The sequence below is a fragment of the Urocitellus parryii genome, chromosome 2 (genome assembly GCF_045843805.1).
Source record: "Urocitellus parryii isolate mUroPar1 chromosome 2, mUroPar1.hap1, whole genome shotgun sequence".
NCBI classification, from domain to species: domain Eukaryota; kingdom Metazoa; phylum Chordata; class Mammalia; order Rodentia; family Sciuridae; genus Urocitellus; species Urocitellus parryii.
The window spans coordinates 84011183-84031666 of NC_135532.1; the positions used below are offsets into that span (position 1 = coordinate 84011183).

The 20484-nt window shown below is 39.1% G+C and overlaps 1 protein-coding gene across 2 annotated transcripts in view; it reads left to right on the forward strand.

Moving 5' to 3' along the window:
• LOC113199601 (phospholipid-transporting ATPase IB) overlaps nucleotides 1–20484 on the forward strand; it is a 630500-nt gene that overhangs the window by 159802 nt on the left and 450214 nt on the right. For both annotated transcript variants that reach the window (XM_077793137.1, XM_077793139.1), the window contains exons 3-7: nucleotides 12096–12195; nucleotides 12658–12756; nucleotides 13138–13183; nucleotides 14009–14049; nucleotides 18753–18826. In XM_077793137.1, the coding sequence (XP_077649263.1) occupies nucleotides 12096–12195; nucleotides 12658–12756; nucleotides 13138–13183; nucleotides 14009–14049; nucleotides 18753–18826 (360 nt within the window). The remainder of the gene's footprint in view (nucleotides 1–12095; nucleotides 12196–12657; nucleotides 12757–13137; nucleotides 13184–14008; nucleotides 14050–18752; nucleotides 18827–20484) is intronic.

The window sequence follows — 20484 nt, forward strand, 5'->3', positions numbered from 1 at the left end:
GTATGTAAATCTGTGTAAGATTATGCAAGTTTGGAAAAAAGAATGGGAGGGCATATAAGTTGTTATTAAAATAACCATGTGTATATCGCTTGTGGGTTTTTTAAATTAGATTCTGCATATATTCCATAGAAGCAAATCTGTTTCAAACTAATGAAGCTTAAATTCAGGATATCTGCCATTCCAAGGTCTTAAGAGGGATGATGTAGTGAGTTTACATGGCCATCTCAGTGTAATTTGTGTGGCTATAATAAAATACTACAGACTGGGTAATTTATAATGAATAGAGATTTCTTTGACTTGTGGTTCTGGAGACTGGGAAGTCCAAGATGGAGGGGCTACATCTATGAGGACTTTATTGCTGTGTGATAACATGGTGGAAGGCATCACTTATTACATTAGTCTATCCATGAGGACAGAGCTCTCATGGCATAATCACCTCTTAATTGTCCATATCTCAACACTGTTGCTCTAGGGATTAGATTTCTAGCACATGAAATTTGGGGGGATGTTAAGGTCTGTAAATAAGTCAAAAATAACACCTGGTATTTTGCCAGAGAAATGTTAGAGTTCGTAAACAAGTCTTGATGGTGCCTGGCAAAATGTCAGAGGGAGTGGTTTGAGAAGTAACAAAAGCGAGCCATTAAGTGTGGAGATTCCTTATTGGTTGATTGATGTATCTAGTTTATGCTAATTAAGATAAGCTGTGCAAAATGTATAAATAGCTCTGTTGTCCTACAATAAATGGCTCCTATTCCTGCTGTATCAACGTGGACCAGTTATTCGTCACCCCCCCGGCTATTTTGCTGCAGCCGGACTGCGGCAGGGGGACACATTCGAATCATAGCAATGGCCAATTGTTTTTCTTCAGATTAATAGAGTTGAACCTGGATTGGGTAAGCATGTTGTCTCTGTTGATGCAGACTCACTTTCTATCAACTTTCTGGTCCTGTGAGGGGACTTGGGAGTGGTGCATTTTGGAGATTTGAGTAAGGAAAAGTTGAGTTGGATATAAGATTTAATTTGGATGTAGGGATGTTTTATGTAGTGTGCACTTTTGTGAACAAGTACCTTGTTAAATGTCCCAAGAGTAAGCAGCAGCAGTGCTCCTCCTGCCCACCACGTTGCCTAGAAATGTGATTCAAAGGTATAGTAGCATTGCTAGAAATCTCAGAACATCAGTGTGGCATCTTACACTGAAAGTATGTAAGTCTTATTAGAGAAACAGTGTTGAAATGTATGGGACCAGAAGCTAGTTTGCAAAAATAACCTTCCATATTTTATGTTTCATTTATGAAAGAAATTTAAGAGACATTTCTCTGAATTTGACAGCTATCATAAACATTTAAATGATATTTTTATTGACAAGTTGTGGAGCTGAAAGAAACTTTACCAAAAGATCAGTGAAAAATAATCTATCAATCATAGTTAGAGGAAAGAATGAATTTTCTATTTTTTTCAATAAAAATTTTACAAAATTGTCATTTAAGAATCTACTTAAGCAAATAAAAGTGAAAATGCATGTGTGTAAGTGTTTGTGTGTGTGTGTGTGTGTGTGTATTGTGGAGGGAAGTATTATAATTTATAGCAATATTGTTTTCTGGGGTTTGTAATGTGGTATTTTTCAGCTCTCATGAATTTGTCTTATGTTGTGATTTTTTTCATTCTAAACAAACACTCACTTTTGTGCCTAGTTTTGCTTTTGTAATTCTATATTTTTCTCAAGGCCAGATTTGCGAATTTTATGCATATTTTAAGCAAATTACATCCAGTACCCACAAATCTCAATATAACTTTGGATACACACACACACACACACACACGCACACACACACACACACACACACACACACACGGAGAGTAGTAAATTGAAAGATCACAAAATATTTTAGAATTTCTCCATATGATCTATAGTACTTTGTTTTTATATGAAATGACCACGAGTGAATATACAAGAAACAAGTGCAATAAAGCACAAAATTCTGTGCATGTTAGATTTCATTGGGATGAATCAACAACCATGTATGAGTATAATACTCTAATGAAATAAATATATAAATAAATAAGCACCAGTTCTCTGAGGATTTGTATTAAATAATTACTGAAGACCTTGTCCTGGCTCTGATACCTGCGGCTCCAATGTTGTTCACTTTGAAGAAAGCGCTGCTATTCTGGCTGGCCAGCAGAGGGCACTGTGCTGCTGATCTGGGGTGTGCAGTGAGTTTGAGAGGGTTAAAGAGAACAAATATTTGATGTGATCAGATTAGAGCTCAAAACTTTCTTTTGCAGTCTGTCTGATTCTCTGATTCTGTCTTCCTCTCTGTCACACACACGCACAGTTGAAATGGATGGGTGGATGTACACTTCTGGCAGACATAAATAGGGAAAAGCTTGCTAGAGAAGATGACCCCTTGGGCTGTTGGCTCAAAAGAGGCGAAGGATGTGGTTTGAAGAAAGGAAGAAAGAGAAGTTCTAGGAATTTGGCGAAGGATAAAAGGAAGCCAGAGAACTTAATAAAAGTGACTACTCTTCAGAATACAGTGATTTCCATTTAAAGGGCAAGAGCTCTGCTCTCAATTTCCCTGTGGGTTGAGTTATAGGGCAAAGACTCCTGTGCTGAAAGCCATATTGCTCATCTCAAAGGAAAATCTCAAAGGAATTCATTAAAATTATGTACCCTGAGTGCTTTACTAACGTTGCTTCTCGTTAGACTCTTGCGGGGCAAATTAGAACTTCGCCTTCTTTTATCCACAACCTGGGACTCAGTTGTTTCTGTACAAAGAAAGTGATTGTGGGGAGTGACATCAGATATGGGTAGTTACAAGATGTTTTTGTGGTGGGAAGTAGTGGAAGAACAAATTGGGTATTTAGCCTATATTTCATGTTCTAATAAACAGTTCCTTATGTGTGACCGCTCCTAAAATTAGCTAAAAGAACAGACTGTCCCTTAACAGTTATATTTGGATAGTAATTTTTATTTATAACATTAAATTATTATTAAAATAACTCATGTTGGTAGTTAAAATTTCAAGTATTTAGAAGGGCTTGGTGTTAGAAATCAACAGTCTGTAGCCCCGCCTCTCCCATCCTGGTCCTGTTCTCCAAAGGCAGCCACTTTGAACTCTTTCTGTGTAACTTTTTAATCCCTCTCTTTGTTTTTTTGTGGGAACATTTAATGGTTAGATGTTGATTCTCACATGGGTATTGTTAAATCTCTTTTACTTTTTAGCTTTTTTTTGTTTTGTTTTACTTTCTGTGAGTTTTTCTCACCTATATTTCCCATCCCTTTTATTGCCTTCTTTTAGTTAGGCGAGAATGCTTCAAATTCCCAGTAGCTCCGTTATTGTTTCTTTTAAGAAGTCGTGTCTTGCGCTTGTTTTATGTGATGTGTCATCGCCTTATAACTGAGGACATTAGCATTTTTAAAAGTATTCCAGAGGAAGGACTCATACACATGGGCACATAGAGAGCTATTTTCTGTCTTCCACACCCCTCTCCCTGGGCAAGCAGCCTGGCGGGTGAGTTTCCCTGCACCCAGCAGAAGGGGACCTGGGGGAGAGCCGCTGAGCTTCTTTTATTAGGTCTTTTGCTTTCAGCCCTTTCTAGATGCCCCATGTAGTTTCTCCAGACTCTCCGCTGATCCCCTGGGTCAGCTCCCTATGTGTAGATTTTCAATACTTCCCTTACGCTTTCTGTCCTTGCCTGAGACGCTTCTCTATCTATCTTGTCTCCACTTTGAGGGTCTCCTCAGCTCTGTAGTCTGAACTCCCCAACCCCCATACTTATCCCTTATCCTCAGCACACTGAGATTGGCCCCTTCTCTGTCCTGCCTGATATGTGACTATGGTGGTTAATTTTATTTTTAAGATTTTATGTATTTATTTTTGTGGTGTGGGAATCAAACCTCGGGCCTTGTGCATGCGAAGCAAGTACTCTATATCCCCAGAGTATAGGCTGGGCTATATCCCATGCCCTGCCTATTTATTGATTTTTGTGGTACTAGGGATGGAACCCAGGGCCTAGCACATGCTAGCTCTACCTTGGAGCCACACCCCCTATCTCTGAGCTATCCACTCCCTACCTGTGAGTCTTACCATCAGCCTTGAGGTGGCTGATTTCATGGGTTATCTTGAATCAAGGGGTTTCCAGATATCTGGTCAAACATTTTTCTTTGTTTCTCTGAGAATAATTCTGAATGAGATTAACATATGAAATGGTAGACATACTGGGGCTGGGGTTGTGGCTCAGAGGCAGAGCGCTTGCCTACCATGCATGAGCACCACATAAAAATGAAGATATTGTGTCCACCTATAACAAAGATAAATATTTAAAAAATTAAGAGATGGTAGACATAGTAAGGCAAATCACCTTTTGCCCAAAGTCTGAGCAGAACAAAAAGGCTGATCCTTCACCAAGTAAGAGAGAATTCCTCCTACCCATTAGCTTTCAAACTGGAGTGCTGGTGTTTTTCCTGTCTTCACACTTCAACTGAAACTTTGATTCTTCTGCATTTTGAGCCTGTTAGCATTTGGACTAGAGCTATACAATGGAGTCTTCTGGGTCTATGGCTTGCTAGTTCATCCTGCAGGTGTTAGGACTTGTCAGGCTTTTTAATTGTGTGAGCCAGTTCTTTATAATAAACCTCTTTGTGTGTTTCTCTTATAGACACATATAGACACATACAAATAATCTATATATCATCCCTATATAGAATATATATGTGTGTGTATATATGAGGTGTGTGTGTGTGCACGCGTATGTGTGTGTGTGTACACATATATGAACAGTTCCTGTTGGTTCTGTCTCTGGAGGACCCTGAACTAATACAATGATGCTCTTGTTAGAACTGAATTCCTCTTTTAAAGTGGATCAGCATATCTTCTCAGAAAACAGTTGTGAAGGTAGAGCTTGTTCTTCCTGATGCTCAGACTGTGACTCCTTTTCAAGCTACAGCCCCTCTGTGAGCTCCTCTCTTGTAGCAGCTCACACTGAGACAGCATCTAGGAGGCATGCTCCATTTTTTTTTTTTTTTTTGGCAAAAAGCAGAAAGGAGTCTATTTTAGAAATAAAAAAAAATCTCTTTTGCTGATAATTTTATTTCCAGCTTTTAAAACTGTGGCTAAATGTTCTTACTTTCCTTTGTGCTATTTCTGGTGTCCCAGTGGCCAGAAGTAGTAAATGTGTGTTCATTTTGCAACTGTGAATCTTAGGCTAGCTGGCCCTTTATGCCATCAGAATCCCACACGTAAAGACTTAGTTGCCTCATGTTTCTATGTTGACTTTCAGCTAGATGATTACATGGATATTTTCGCTTTATGAAATTTTAAGCTGTGGGTTTTCCTATGCATTTTCCTATATTTGCATGATAAACTAACAGGAACACTTCAATTAGAACTATATACGTCTGAATGAAATTTGATTATTATGTGTGAAATTCATAAAAATAAATAACAGCTCACCTCAGATTTTGCCATCTTTATAAACTTGTTTGACTCCTTGAAACATGGAGGACTCGCAGATCTTTCTTTCTGCCTAGCCCTCAAGTAAACATTTGTGCTTTCCATCCTGGAGATCACTATTTGTCAGTCTCCTCCCCTCCTGCTCCTCTCCAACTTGTGTGCACCTCTTTCTTGCTTTTTCATCAGGATTTGTTCTGTGTTGCAGTCCCTTAACCCTATATGCTTGGGAAGTGCCAGTTCTGGGTCACTAGTTCCCCTCCTCATAACTAGTGCTGCTCAACCTTCCTGACTGGGAGCAGAGGGGCATGGAGCCCTAGCAAGAGGTGAAAGCCCTGCTGCTTCGATAACCAGTTTCAGAGTTCTGTCCCACCTTATCTGATGGGTAGCGTGTCAGCACCTACGACATCCTGAAACCATTCTTTCTGGTAGGATGTACCTCTCTCTCCTTGGAAAGAATATATTAAATTTTTGAATGAAGGGCCAAAGGTTATGTAATTAAATGCAGTATATCATGGTTCAGGTTGAGTATCCCTTATTCAAATGCTTGAGATAGAGGTGTTTCCAATTTCAAAGTTTTTTAGATTTTGGAATATTTGCATTAACTTTATCAGTTGATTATCCCTGATCCAAAAATCTGAAATCCAAAATCCTCCAAAATTCAAAACTTTTTGAGGGTTATGTTGATGCTCAAAAAGTTTCAGATTTTGCAGCATTTCTGAATTGGGGTCTTCCTGTTAGGGATGCTCAATTTGTTAGGATCTGATCCCTTGGTCTGTTTGCTCTTTTTTTTGAGACATTGGCAAAATTGAGCCTGCACTGGGATGACCCTTGTCCTTGTTGACCTTTAGCCAGATATTTTTATAACAAATATATGTTGTTTCTTTTTTTTGAAAATAGATTCCTTATTGAAAACGATCCTCATTTGTAATGATCCTTTGAGCCTGCAGAGCAAAATAAAGTAAATCTCACGACTCATTTCTATTCAGTTTTGTATCATAAAGTTCTCATTTTTCTTGTAAAGCATTTGAGTAAAACCCACTTTTCAGTGCTGTCACATTTAAAGATATTAGCTATAAATAGCCAACGTCTCACATTTAGAATTGGTTATCCAAGACTTATCCACACTCTATTTGCCTGGCAGAATTCTCAGTGATCAAGATGTTATCTTCTTCTGAGCTCATATTTCTACAGAAGTGTTGAGGTAAAGCATTTCACATCCAGAGTTGTTTCTTGAATAATGCATTGAGTAATAGAACAGATTAGGAAATCAATTGCAACAGGGCACTCACACTATGTAACAGGAATTATAGGGGTAGTCTCTGCTTTAGGATCTTATGATCAAAGATGCATTATAAGATAATTAATCGGTAATAAACCCCCTTTTTCTAAATGGATGTGTTTTATAATGAATAGACTAATGGAGCCTATGTGAGCTGTATTAAAGAGCTATAAAGATTTACAGAGTTTATAGTACCGGCCCTGGTTCAATTAGTTCCTTCTGGAAACAGACTATGAGATAAGGCAGTAGCTGGCATTGTGTCCTACTGTGAACTAAGAAATAGGAATATAACAGGGAGGGAGGAAGAAGGTGCTGGGGAGTGGCTTTGGCCAAATTATATTGCTAGATTGTGAGCATGTATGTAACAACAGATCCCATTATTGTGGACAGCTACAATCACCAATAAAAAATGTGGGGAAAAAAAGCCCACATTTTTTCTGGTTACTTGAACAACAACAACAAAAAAAAAAGTTGGAAAATAAAATCTTAATGTTCTCAAATGAATTTATTGGCCTTTTATTTATAGCTGATGAGATGTCAGGAGTTTAATTAAATCAAGTGAAAATTTCTGGGATGGTGATCATATTCTAACATTCTAACATGGATGGACCCTGTTTATTGGTGGGAATTCTTACATTTGAAGAGATTTACAGAATATGATTTGGGAGGGATGTTTGCAAAGGAGTCAGTGCTAGATGGGGGGAGGCCATAGACTTTGCTGTCCATTGAGATGTCCTCTTGGGTGACATTGTCATTCTTAGATGCGGCAGAGGAACACAGAGGAGGACCTTTAATTTTAGCAGTCTGGCTCTCCTTCTCAATTGTGGTTTTGGTTTAATGCACTTCTACGGGATAAATGAATTAAGCTATTTATAAAGACATGAGCAACCTTCTTAGGATGTTTAATGTAAATCTTCTTATCTTCAACTTGCAGCAATTCAAAATTCCTTGTGGAGTGAATATTTGAGAGGAGAAGAAGAATGGTATCTTACAGGGAGCTGGGTAGAATGCAGGCCTTCCAGAACATGAAGTCAGCATCTGTGGAGAGGTTTAAAAGGGTCATTTTGCTCTTTCAGTAGATATTGAATATTTCCTGTCTGTTGGGCAGATACAAGAAGTATTCTTCTGCATGGAGCACAGGAGAATGGGGGGGTGGCTTCTGGCCGTATTCACATGCTGATGTGGATTTACTATTCACATTCTGAAGATAAGTATTAAGCCAGTTGAGTTCCGTGTTCCTGGACGCTTGTATTAAGGGGAACTTACACTTTGAGCAGTTAATAAAATCTAGACTTGCCTCTGCTTGTTGTTGACAAGTTGTCAACTTCAGTTTTTCTCATTGCTGGAAAACCAGACTCCAGGATTATGGGTGGGTTCTTGCTTTCTGCTGCGTTCTGGAGTTCAGACTCCTGCAGTTCTCTGTGATTTGTGAAGTCAGGTAGGCCCACACCCATATTTTTGGCAGGCCCTATTTTCTAATCAGTTGTTTCCCATACTTGCCAAATCCTGGAAGTTGCCAAGAGGAGCATGTGCCACATAGACAGAAATGATCCAGCCCTGATGAGCAAGACCTCATGGGAGGGGTTTGCAGAATTGATGTAATTGCTAAATCTAGTCCTCTCCTTAGAACCTTCCAGAGGCTTACTCTTCCTGGAGGAAAAAAGGCTACACGTGGAGATGAGCTACGAGGACCTCTGTGTTGCCCCCGTCTCTTCAATTCCAGTGCTCTTCGTGCTCTTCCACATGTGTTCACCTAAATTGGCCTCCCCACCAGCCCTCCAACAGGAGGAACATGGGAACTCTCCCTTCTAAGCATTTGAGCACTTGCTGTTCCCTCCTCTGCAAGCTCTTCCCTGCAACCATGTGGATCATTCCTGCTTCTTTGCCTCTCTCAGGGTTTAGCTCCAGGATACTTTCTCAGTGAAACTCCCTGATCAGGGTATTGAAAGTGCACCCTGGCCCCCAGCTACATTCTCCTTCCAAGCTGTGCTTCCCTCCATGCTACTGATTGCTCTCTATCCTCTCCTGTGCTTTATTCATTTAAAACAATCAACCTTCTCATTCGTGATGCAGTCTTACTAGGGTGTGATTTTCGACCACTCAGTTCCCTGCAGCATCTCAGAGTCCAGCACAGTGCTTGATGCACATTTGGGGCTCAGCCTATATCTACTGAATGGGGGTCTAGAGTGCAGCTCAGTGGAACAACATTTGCCTAGCCTGTCGAGGTCTTGGGTTCAGAAAAAAAAAAATCTGTGAAGGATGGATGGGTAAATAGATGGGTAATGGATTTGTGATGAGTACCGCCATTCTTCCTATCACCTGGTGGTCTAACAGACATTTAGGGGGAAACTGAGTAAACCTCAGGAAGTTTTCTGTTTCCACAGGGTCATTTCTCCCCAATTCCCAGGCCCTAGCACTTGCCCAATGCCTCACCCTCACATGCAGCCGTGTGTTCCTTGCTGTGAATAGCTGTGCAGGAGTGAGGAGCCTGACTTGTGCATGGGTGGGAATCTTTTTGGGGGTGACTTATTCATGATTCATCAGGGTGAACAAACCAGCCTGGTAGGCAGCGCCTTCATTCTGCAGTTTAATGCTCCCATCTTATTACATTTCCCACCTTATTATCTCTTACAGTGTAAGATCTTGTAGTGTAAGATTCAACTGCTATACTGAATTCAAACAGGAAATTTTTACCTCTCCAGGAACTGCTCTAAACTCTCAGTACTCAAACTGGGGTCCTTGCACCTTGAGCGTTGTCCTTGCTGGGGAGCTGGTTCGTGGTATCTGCAGGGGTTCCTAGAACCAACTCCCTCTGTATACCGAGGGACAAATGTATATTTGGGTAATCATTTTATTTTAATGCTACACAGTAACCCTCTCTTGCATGAATTTTCTCTCAATTATATCTATACTTTTAAATTTTTAAAAATATTAAAAATATTTTTGTAGTTATAGATGGACAGAACGCCTTTATATTATTTGTTTATTTTTATGCAGTGCTAAGGAGTGAACCCAATGCCTCGCACATGCTAGGCAAGCACTCTGCCACTGAGCTACAGCCCCTTCTCTCAATTATTGATCATGATGATTCTATCTCAGATGAAAACATTTTGTACTTCTAGTAGAGTGAAAGTAAGTGTGCACTTCCCTTCCCTACTTTTGTTTTCCTGTCTCTCCTTCCTCACCAGCTCTCCACCTTCATAATGTGGGTCTCTTAAGCATGCTGAGCCTTTGACTAAAGAGGAAAATGTTCACACCTAGAAGGAGCCATGTGCCAACTGTATGTGTGCATATAGGTGCACGTGTTTGTGTGTGTGTGCTGTGCAAATGGAGTCTCAAGTTAAAGTGTTGTATTCAAACTATCTTGCAAAACACTTTCTATTATCTTATCTAAGAGTGTGTGAACTTTCCTGCTTCCTTTCCTGCTGATATTGGTTGCTTTATTTCAGTGGTCAGAATGGCCATCAGAATGGAAGGTGTTCCGTTTGACTTTGTCCTCTAAGTGCTAGTTAAGAAGACTTCCTGTACTGTGAGCTCTCTTGTACAGAAGTTTAGCATGTTTTCCCTACTCTTTGATGTGCATGATGTTAGCTAGTTTATTCTGTCTGGCAGAATTTTTCAATAACATCCCAGTATACTGTTGGATAGAGGGACTCCATCCATGTAAGCACTTAGAGCTAATTCAGTGATATCTCTTTAAGGGTCGGATTTTTAAAGTTTGAATTGTTTTGAAAATGATCTTCATATATTTTATCATACATCTCAAGCACCTAGGCAGAAGGCCAACAATGATTTTTTTTTTTTAAGGACAACTGTGATCACTGTGAATCGTGAAATGCCAGGCTGTTGTATCATGGGAAGCTCTTCTCTGAGGTGGTGGCATTAAATGCAACACGGGGCCATTTCTTGATACATTATTTGACCTCAGGCGTTTGTGTTTCTTGAGTTGTCAGCTTTGGTTTTATTTTGTCTTTCTGGGACTAGTTGATGTCAGATATTAATATTAGTACATGTGCCCCTGGTACATGCTGTCTCCTAAGCCCTTTGTCCTTCTCTTTTGATGCTTCTTATTTGTTGTGCATTTGGAACCTGCTAGATAATCTTGCTAGAATGTATTTCAATTAAGGATGGGCTCAGAGTCATGCTTTTAGACAGTGATCTAGGCATCAGATAAGTACTTGACTCTCTTTCTTTTAATTTTTAAGTAGGTACTTGAATAAACCTGTAGGTAGTTTATATACTTATGGTTTATTTTACCTCTTAGGGTTTCAGTTTATAACTTTGGTTTATTTCATTGTTCATTGACCATATTGTGCTCTGTGTCAGGAACATATTGGGATGAAGTGAACATTCTTACTGCTTTCATAATCTGTTCTGGAGCTAGAGAAATAGATGTAGCCATTTCTCAGTATCTGTGGAGGATTGCTTTCAGGGTTCCCCTCAGATACCAATATCTGTGGATGTGTAAGTCCTTCATATAACATGGCGTAGTATTTTCATTGAACCTTCATAACATTTTCCCTTATACTATAAATCATTTCTAGATGACTTACAATATCTAATACAATGAAAATGCTATGTAAATAACTGTTATACTATGATATTTAGGGAACAATGACAAGGAAAAATGACATGTTCCATAGAGATATAACTTTCCTTTTTTGGATATTTTCAATCTGTGGTTGGTTGAATCCATGGATTCAGAACCCGAGGATGCAGAGGTGTACCTTATGAATCAAAGCAGACCTTACATGACAAAGGGATAAACACCACATGGTGGACTTGAAGAATAAAGAGTCATTATGACTTTGGTCATATTTAATGAGTATATAAGACATGGGAGGATAAGATGGGAAAGACTTTTTAACCATGGAGAGGCTTGTAAGGTGGAAGGGAGAGGATGTCTCAACTGAAGCAAAATGTGAGCAAAGGTGAACAACTAATGGGTGCATAGAAGGAATGGAATTTGTTTAGGTGTGGTTGCAGCACACAATATCAGTGGTGTGTATCCAGACAGACACGTTGAACTGTTAGGTACATGTGTATACCTAACGTGGCTCATGGCTTCTAGATGGGGGCGGGCAGATGTCCCTGCTTACACTATGTGAAAACTAAACAAGCATGTATGTATCAAAGTTTGAACACAAAGATCACCTTGGGAGATGTTCTGATCAGGTGTCCCCTTCTATAAAATACAGGTCTGTAGGAGAAGGTCCACACTGCAACTTCCTTGTCCTGAGTTTTGAAACATTATGTTTTTACAAACTGCTTGTAAAGTTTTAAAAACTTTTGTTTTGTTCTTTTTTTAAAAAAGGATTTTCATGTGTAACTAATGGTAGGATTTTTCTTTGCATTTACAGTACAGCCAAGTACAGTGTGTTGACATTTCTACCTCGATTCTTGTATGAGCAGATTAGAAGAGCTGCTAATGCCTTCTTCCTCTTCATTGCCTTATTGCAGGTAATGCCTTTTAAAAAGTACTTAAAATTTGCATCCTGAATTATATGAAAAAAGGAGATTTTGATAACAGGTTCCTTAACTTGAAAAAGTGTTACAATAGTTGCTTATAGTTTGTTTCCCTAATCTAATCATTGATGGTATCAACAAATGTGATTTTTGTAGAAGGAGAGACTTCTTTTGGTATTGCCTTAAGGATAATTGAGTTAGTAAAAGAGGCATGGAAAAAATGGTTCTTGAGGGGATATATTTTTAACTCTTGTGTTTTAAACACATTAGCAATTGAGTAAAATTTAAAAAAATATCCAAAATGCATAGCTAGTTTTAAAAATAAAGCAATCTTTTTTTTTTTTTTTGTATAACAGAAATGGACTGGCACTGTGAAAGAGTGAGCTGTAAGTGCCATATTTTCTTTTATCATGGAGGATTTTAATGTGCTAACTTCCCTTTTGTGGTCTTTTACAGCAAATTCCAGATGTATCTCCAACAGGAAGATATACCACCCTGGTGCCATTCATCATTATTTTAACAATTGCCGGCATCAAAGAGATTGTAGAAGATTTTGTAAGTGTTTGCTTTTTGGATTACAACTGATAATGTATGTGCTGCTTGGGATGATATGTCCAATACAGGGAATTGGGCAATAGCTTAACCAGCCTTTAGACTGGTGATAGTATTTTTTGGGGGAGATAACTTGTACTCAGTGTCTTAGATCCATACAGTGATCCTCCTGCTTCAGCCTCCTGAGTTGCTGGGATTACAAGTGTGTCCTGCCAGCTTGGCAACCAAAGCTGATCTTGAAATTGAGATTCTGCCTTAGCCTCCTAAGTACCTGGAATTACAGACATGCACCACTGCACCTGGTTCTGCCCCTTATTGTTTGATATTTCAGTTTTTCTTTTGGAACTTTTGAATCTAAGAATCATTTGTTTCTTTCTGTAACAGAAACGACACAAGGCAGACAATGCAGTTAACAAAAAGAAAGCAATAGGTAAGATACCAGAGACTATCATTTTTTTCCTACATTGTTGTATGCCTAAGACCTGCATTTAAGTAAGTAGTTAATGGTGCTGAGATAAGTTAGAAAAATAATATTAGCCCTGATAATTAATATTTGAAAAGGACTGTGTATTTTAGAATTTTAGAAAAGGTTGTAATTATCATGAAGTAGACTGTGATTATATCCATTGAAGTATTCATGTCCCTGGTTTATACTATCTCCCTACCTCCCTTTTTCTACTTTTTATTGTTTTGCTATTTTAGCTGTGGTTATTTTTATTGTTGTTGTAATTGTGTGTTTGACATCTGTTTTTTCCTGCTTCTGGGAGGAATATAAGTAGATTTTTTTTTTTTTTTTTTTTGGTGAGGAATGAGGGTAGGTACCGGGGATTAAACCAGGGCTGCTTACCTACCGAGCCACATTCCTGGCCCATTTTTGTTTTGGAGACAGCTTCTCCCTAAGTTGCTCAGAACCTCACTAAGTTGTTGAGGCTGTCTTTGAACTTGAACTTTTCCTGCTTCAGCCTCCTGAGCTGCTGGAATTATAGGCATGTGCCACTGTACCTGGCATAAGTAGATTTTACTTACATATAAACATAAGTATTTACGTGTTTGCAGAAATGTATGTATGTTACAAAGTATATAGGTTGGGGCTCCATTTTGGGGGGTAATGATGTTATGTTTTTCTGTCAAAGGATACGATATGTTAGAATTAATAAATAGAAGTTTAAAAGGAGCCTTTTGGATTTTTAGGAAGCTGCTTTTATTTGATTGTCACCAATCGTAACTGACTCAGTGTTTATTTTTTCTTTTCCAGTGCTAAGAAATGGTATGTGGCATACCATTATATGGAAAGAGGTAAAAACTAATTTTAAAGATAATACTGGAAGGTGTTGATTTAGAGATCTGTAGTGGATTGTTCATATTACACAATATAAAGTTTTCATTGAGGTCAAGTCATCTCCATTTTATATAAGTTTTTCCATTAGATCTGCTGAGAGCTGATGTGGGTTTCCTCTGTTTCTGGCCACTTCTAGAATGTACCTGTGAACTTCATTTCTCAAATTTCAAAGCATTTCTAAACCCAATGTGAGAAACATTTTCTGTTATTCTCTTGACCTAAATTCAAATGTTTAGAGTTGTTGTTGTTGTTTTTTTTTAAACTTTGAGATTCTCATTTCTAATAATTATTGGTGAGAAAGAGTTATCACTAAATACAGAGTTTGAGTAGGACACCCTGTGTTTTGGTTCTGAGATGGGGGTAGAGGAACAGGAACAATGGTTGCTGCTCTTAACTTCATGGTAGCAAGAAATGATTTCTGACCATATTCCTGGAAGCGTGACATGGGGAAGTTTCAAGAATGGGGGTCTTTGGTTGTTTGTAATAATGAACAGGAAATATAGAAGAAATCTGGTCTGTTATCTTGATATTTTGTAACTGATAAAATTAGCTTTTTAAGCGAGTCTGTTAAGAGGACCTTCTTAATGGATCAGAGATGTTTCTGAGGGATGCTTCTCATTAGTCCTCTCATTAGTCTCATCAAAGCGGATGATTTCAAGAGAAAACAGCTTTTTAGAAGGGCAACTAAAAATAGTTTTTATTGCTGAACAATTAGCAAACAATGTTTTAAATATGTCCTATGGTCTTATATATCTGAAAAGAGTGACCAGGATATGGTTATTGCAGCCTTCACTTTGGTTTTGTTTACTTTTGCTTACTTTTACAAGATCCACCACCTTTTAAAGAAATTTCCCCTTTATAGTGTTTTTCATAACACCTTCACCTTTATAGCCATCTCTCGAGGTCCTGTGCTGCCCACATTCACTGGCCTCCCTGTCATCTACAAGTGAAGTGCGGTAGTTCTTGGTCAAGACATTAGAAATTGTTGACTTTGGGGAGAGAAATGCTGCTAGTGCTGTAGGAAGTCAAGGGTCCCCATGGCCCTGGGGAATTGCCCCTTTATTTTTCTTCCCCAGAAAAAGCTCTGTGTTCGTCATCTTTCTATCACTGTGACCAAAATACCTGACAAGAATAACTTAAAGGAGGAAACATTTATTTTGGCTCATGGTTTCAGAGATTTCAGCCCAGAGTTGGCCGAGTCCATTGTTCTGTGAGGCAGGACATCATGGCACAAAGAGTGTGGTGGAGGCCAGCTGCTCCATTCATCAGAGCCAGAAATCAGAGAGAGGGAAGGGGGTGAGGGCTGCGTGGAAGAGGACTGTTCCAGGGCACAGCCTCGGTGACCCGCCTTCTCCAGCCGTATCCCACCTGCCTGCAATTACTACCCAGTTTGTTCATTCAAATTAGGGTGGATCGATTAGATGACAGCTGTCATAATCCAATCCTTTCACCTCTGAGCATTCCTTCATTAACGCAGGAACTTTTGGGGGACACTTCATATCCAAATCCTAACAGAATGTTAATAGTGGCCAGAGTGAAGAGTAATTTGGTTCTGTATTGTCTGATGTTACTTAAAACAGTGGGAGATGGAATGATGGTCACAGAGTTTTGGGTTCAGAAGTTGATGGCCTGGGGGCTGGGGATGTGGCTCAAGCGGTAGCGCGCTCCCCTGGCATGCGTGCGGCCCGGGTTCGATCCTCAGCACCACATACAAACAAAGATGTTGTGTCCGCTGAAAACTAAAAATAAATATTGAAACTAACTAACACTCTCTCTCTCTCTTAAAAAAAAAAAAAAAGAAGTTGATGGCCTCAAAGTTTCCTAAAGCTCATTTTTATTTCCCCATACACTTTTGGGAGAAAAATACCAACAGCAACAACACACCTGTTGAATACCTTGCCACATGCAACTTTATTTCAAATTTAAAATGCATTTTATTTGTTTATAGGTCCTTAGCCCAGGAAGAATAGAGCATGGCCCCTGCCCTTCTTGTGCAGTGGCCCACAACACTTGGCCAGCATTCTATCACCTCAGAGTCAGATCAAACACAGATCTGGCCCCCCTCCAAGATTTTGTGATACACTGGGTTCTAGAATTTGCATTTTTAACAAGTTTATGGGAAGAGGTTGATGGGGATAAAGTGGGGTGCACACTCCAGAACTGGTGTAGTGGAGAGACAGTTGGCATGCTGAATTCTCCAGGGCGTGTGCAGGTGCCTTGGGATCACCTTCAGGGGGCAGTTAATCTGGAGTGATTGGTTCTAGTCAGGCAAGGATTTTCTCAAGAGATGTTCAAGGAAGAGGGTGTGGAACTGAGTTGTTGGGGAGGACCAGGCACAGCTGTACAACTTAGTAGAGTTCAGAGTGAGCATGGGGATATGGGAGAGAACATTGGTATCCAAAGAGTGAGCATGGGGATATGGGAGAGAACATTGGTATCCAAAGCAATAACTCTAATCCAAAATGTGTCGAGGCTCAAGCAGCAAGCTCCTGGGGTGGAACTGGACAGGCAGCCTTCAGCTAGATCTCAACAGCTCTGGTCACCACTGAGCGTTTTCTGCCTCCTTCATCAGTAAGAGACTTGAAGAATCCTCTGAGGCTAGAGTGAACTTGGGGGCCTGGAATGGTTTCTTTTCCACTGTATTAATTCTTTTGGGGGCCTGGAATGGTTTCTTTTCCACTGTATTAATTCTTTTAGATAGTATCACATATGCAAGGGGCAATCATGTATAAGAATATCAAATAGAAAATCATTTTGAAGCAGATTCCCAGGTAAGTAGTTTCTCACTAACATGAAACTTCTTTCTCTTTCTCTCTCTCTCTCTTTTTTTGTGGTGCTAGGGATTGAACCCATGGCCTTGTGCGTGCAAGGCAAGCACTCTACCAACTGAGCTAAATCCCCAGCCCTGAAACTTCTTAATACTTGATTACTAGAAAAAAATATATATTTAAATTTAGAAATAAAGGTGAGAGAAAGCCGTAATTTCCCTTGTCTTCCCCGTTTGAATTAGGAAATAAAAGTCTTTTTAAAAAATTTTTTTGAAATAAGGACTAATTTTTCTTTCTAGTGTTTTCTCAAGTTAATTGCTGCTTCTGATTTTTCTATGTAATTAAACTGAATAAATTATTTTTAGTTTTAAAAAGTACTTTAAATTTACATAAATATCCCTTGCTTTTTGTGCTGATGATTGTTAAAATAGCTCTGTAGCAACGATTCTTTAACTTCGCTTTATCTTGGAATATACTTTAATTATATGCCTTTCTTTTGCCTTTAAATTGAATACTAACTTATGTCTTTGAACTTGGTACTAACTGTAAATGCACAGGGTTCTAAAAATTAATTTTTACCATCCTTGTCTATGTTGAACCCAATTAGACTTCCTCCCACACTTTGACAGCAGTTCACAACACTAATAGAACACCTTTCAGAGAACTGTTTCTTCTCTCAATAGTAGTTTTTGTTTTTGCAGTGTTTAGGATTAAACCCAATCTTTGTACAAGCTAGGCAAATGCTCTATCACTGTGTCACCCCCTACCTCCCTGAAAGAAAATAGAAAGTGGTACCTGCTAGTTTATATAATCTAGTAATTTTTCACAAGTATTATATCATATAAGTTTCTAAAAGAATAATAATGATATGGTTAGAATAGGAAACAGGAAACATTAAGTACCCATTTTGCATTTTGCAATTTTGTAATACTTGGTCTTCTTTTTAGATGTCATCAGAGAATTCTAATTCCCTTGACTTTGTCACTGACGATGTCCATTCAGTGACACACATGCTGAGTGGGACTACACTCATGTACCAATTTTGTGCCAGATGCTGTATATGCCACCTTAAGAGCCAGTGGTATTCTTTTCCCATTTTAGAAGTGAGGGTTCTGGAGCCCTGGGAGGTGAGGCAGCTTGTCACAGTCATAGAACTAGTATGTGTCTCTGAATTTGGGACTTGCGCCTGTGCTTGCTTGATTGGAAAGCCCACAGTCTTTCTAAGTTGGTGCTTCTTCTGAAATTATTTAAGTGATTTTTAGACACTTACCCAGGAGGCTTTTGGAAGACTATAGCCTATCCTGGAGTACTAGTTGACAAATAGATAATTGTAAGAAAATGTAATGTTCATAATTGTTCAGATGCACCTCTTTTCTCCATTTCTTTTTTTCTTTTTCATGAAATGGTGATGCAAGTTGTCCCTCAGTATCCATGAGGATTGGTTCCAGGATGCCCCATAGATACCCCAATCCACTGATGCTCTGATATAAAATAGTGTATCATTTGCATAGAACACAAGTACATCCTCCCATATACTTTAAATAAACCTCCCATATACATCTCTAGATGACCTAGTAAAATGTAAATGCTATGTAAATAGTGTTATACAGTAAATCTTAGGAGATAATGACAAGAAAAATGTATATATTAAGTACAGGCACCCCCCCCCCGCCCCGTCAATTTTTGATCCTTAGTTGCTTGAATCTAGTGCTGCAGAACCCACAGACTTGGAGGGCTGACTGTGTTCCAGGTTGTGTGGAAGCATTTTCCTTTTGCTGTTGCTAGACATGGTTTAGTTATATAATAACTTTCTTCTTCATTTATTTAACTACCCTGCTCACATTTGTGCTTTCTTTTCTTTTGTGCCTCTCTGTCCTTGTCCCTTTCTGTAGGTGGCAGTGGGAGACATCGTGAAGGTTCTCAATGGACAGTATCTTCCAGCAGACATGGTCCTGTTCTCCTCCAGGTCAGGTGTGCTAGTGAGCACATTTTTTTTTGAAATAAATATTATCAACAATTAAATATAAACAACAACAACTGTAGAACTCTCTAGCCCTCTTTTCTGTTCTACCCTGTGAATTACCAGAGTTACTATCCTATTCTCACTATCCTGTTCTCCAGTTAGTACTCTGTTGGCTAACTGTAGTTTGAGATTTTGAAGCATTTTGGATTTCAAAATTTTGGATTAGGGATGCAGAATTGTTACAGTCACACAAACATTCCAAAATCCAAAACAATCCAAACTTGGAAAATCTGAAAATCCCAAACATTTTAGATAAAGGATACCCAACCTGTGCTTTTTTCAATTACCTTCTCTTGCCTTGACCCTTGGTTTTGTTTCTGCCCTTTGTCCTTTTAGGCTTTTTCTGAATTCTTTCTCTTACAGGTTTTGACTTCTTCTTGGCCTTTCTAGGGTATTCTCCTCATTGATAAGTACACTGATTCAAGGGCAGTGGAGTGATACATCCTAACATGCAGGGGGCACATATCAGACACTTCAGCACCAGTTTCCTGGTGGGTCAGACAGATAGCAGTCTGCCCAGGCAGAACCCAGTTCTGCCCTTGAACAGGTGTTCACAGAAACACAGGCATTGTCTCAGTGTGGACATGACCTGCGGATGATACTTGCTCTTTATTCATCCACAATTCAAGCCCCATTTGCTCAAGTGGCATTACCTTGTTCTCCAGGTAGTTTTGTGCTAGAAAGGTGTCATCACTCAGTGACATACATGATGGAACAGTGCAGCTCTTTGCTTGATGAATAAAAGTTCAGAGCAAACATCAGCCAAATACAGTGGTGGTTCTAGCACTTAGAAGCCTGAAGAAGGAGGATCCCTTGAGACTAGGAGTTTGAGAGCAGCCATGGCAACACAACAAGACTCTTCTTTTTTCTCTTTCTTTTAGTATATAGCAGAGAAAGAAAGTCAAAATCAGCATACGGATAAACTTCCATTCTTGATTTTAAGATTAAATTATATGATATTAAAAACTGTGTCTTCTATATTAATGGGTGGCTAGACTCATAGATCCTCAAGCTGTTTGCATTTTCTATGATTGCAAACAGTATTTCTTGTATTGGATTTGATCATTCTTTAGGTTTTGAGCCTTAGCATTCATTTTATGCTAGAGATGAAAAATTTAAAAATAGAGCCTGAGTCCTATGGAGGGAGGAAAAACACTGTAAACAGGGGGATTCATGTTTGGCCTTATTTGTGGGAAACAGAGTAACTCTTTAGACATGTTAAAGCTTTAATCACTTGGTAGTTTGGGGTAGGAGTCTTGTCTGGGACCCTCAGATCACTTAGTTTTAATATGGGATGGTTTGTCTGAGCTGACATATCGTCAGGATACTCCACGTGCCTGAGTGGGCACTTTGTGCTGAGTAGCCTGCTCAACACAAAGTGTCATTTAATCTTTCCAACTACCCTGGATATCCTTCATTCATGCATGGGACAATCAAGACAGAGAGATTAAACCACTTGCCAAGACCATACAGCTCCTCGAGGTAGCACTAGGGGACTTGAATTTAGCTAGTGAGTTGCAGGGTCCATTCTCTTAGCCATTAACTATGCCAGCTAACCTAAACCAGAAGGTTAGAAATAAGAGTTTTATCTGCCACACTTA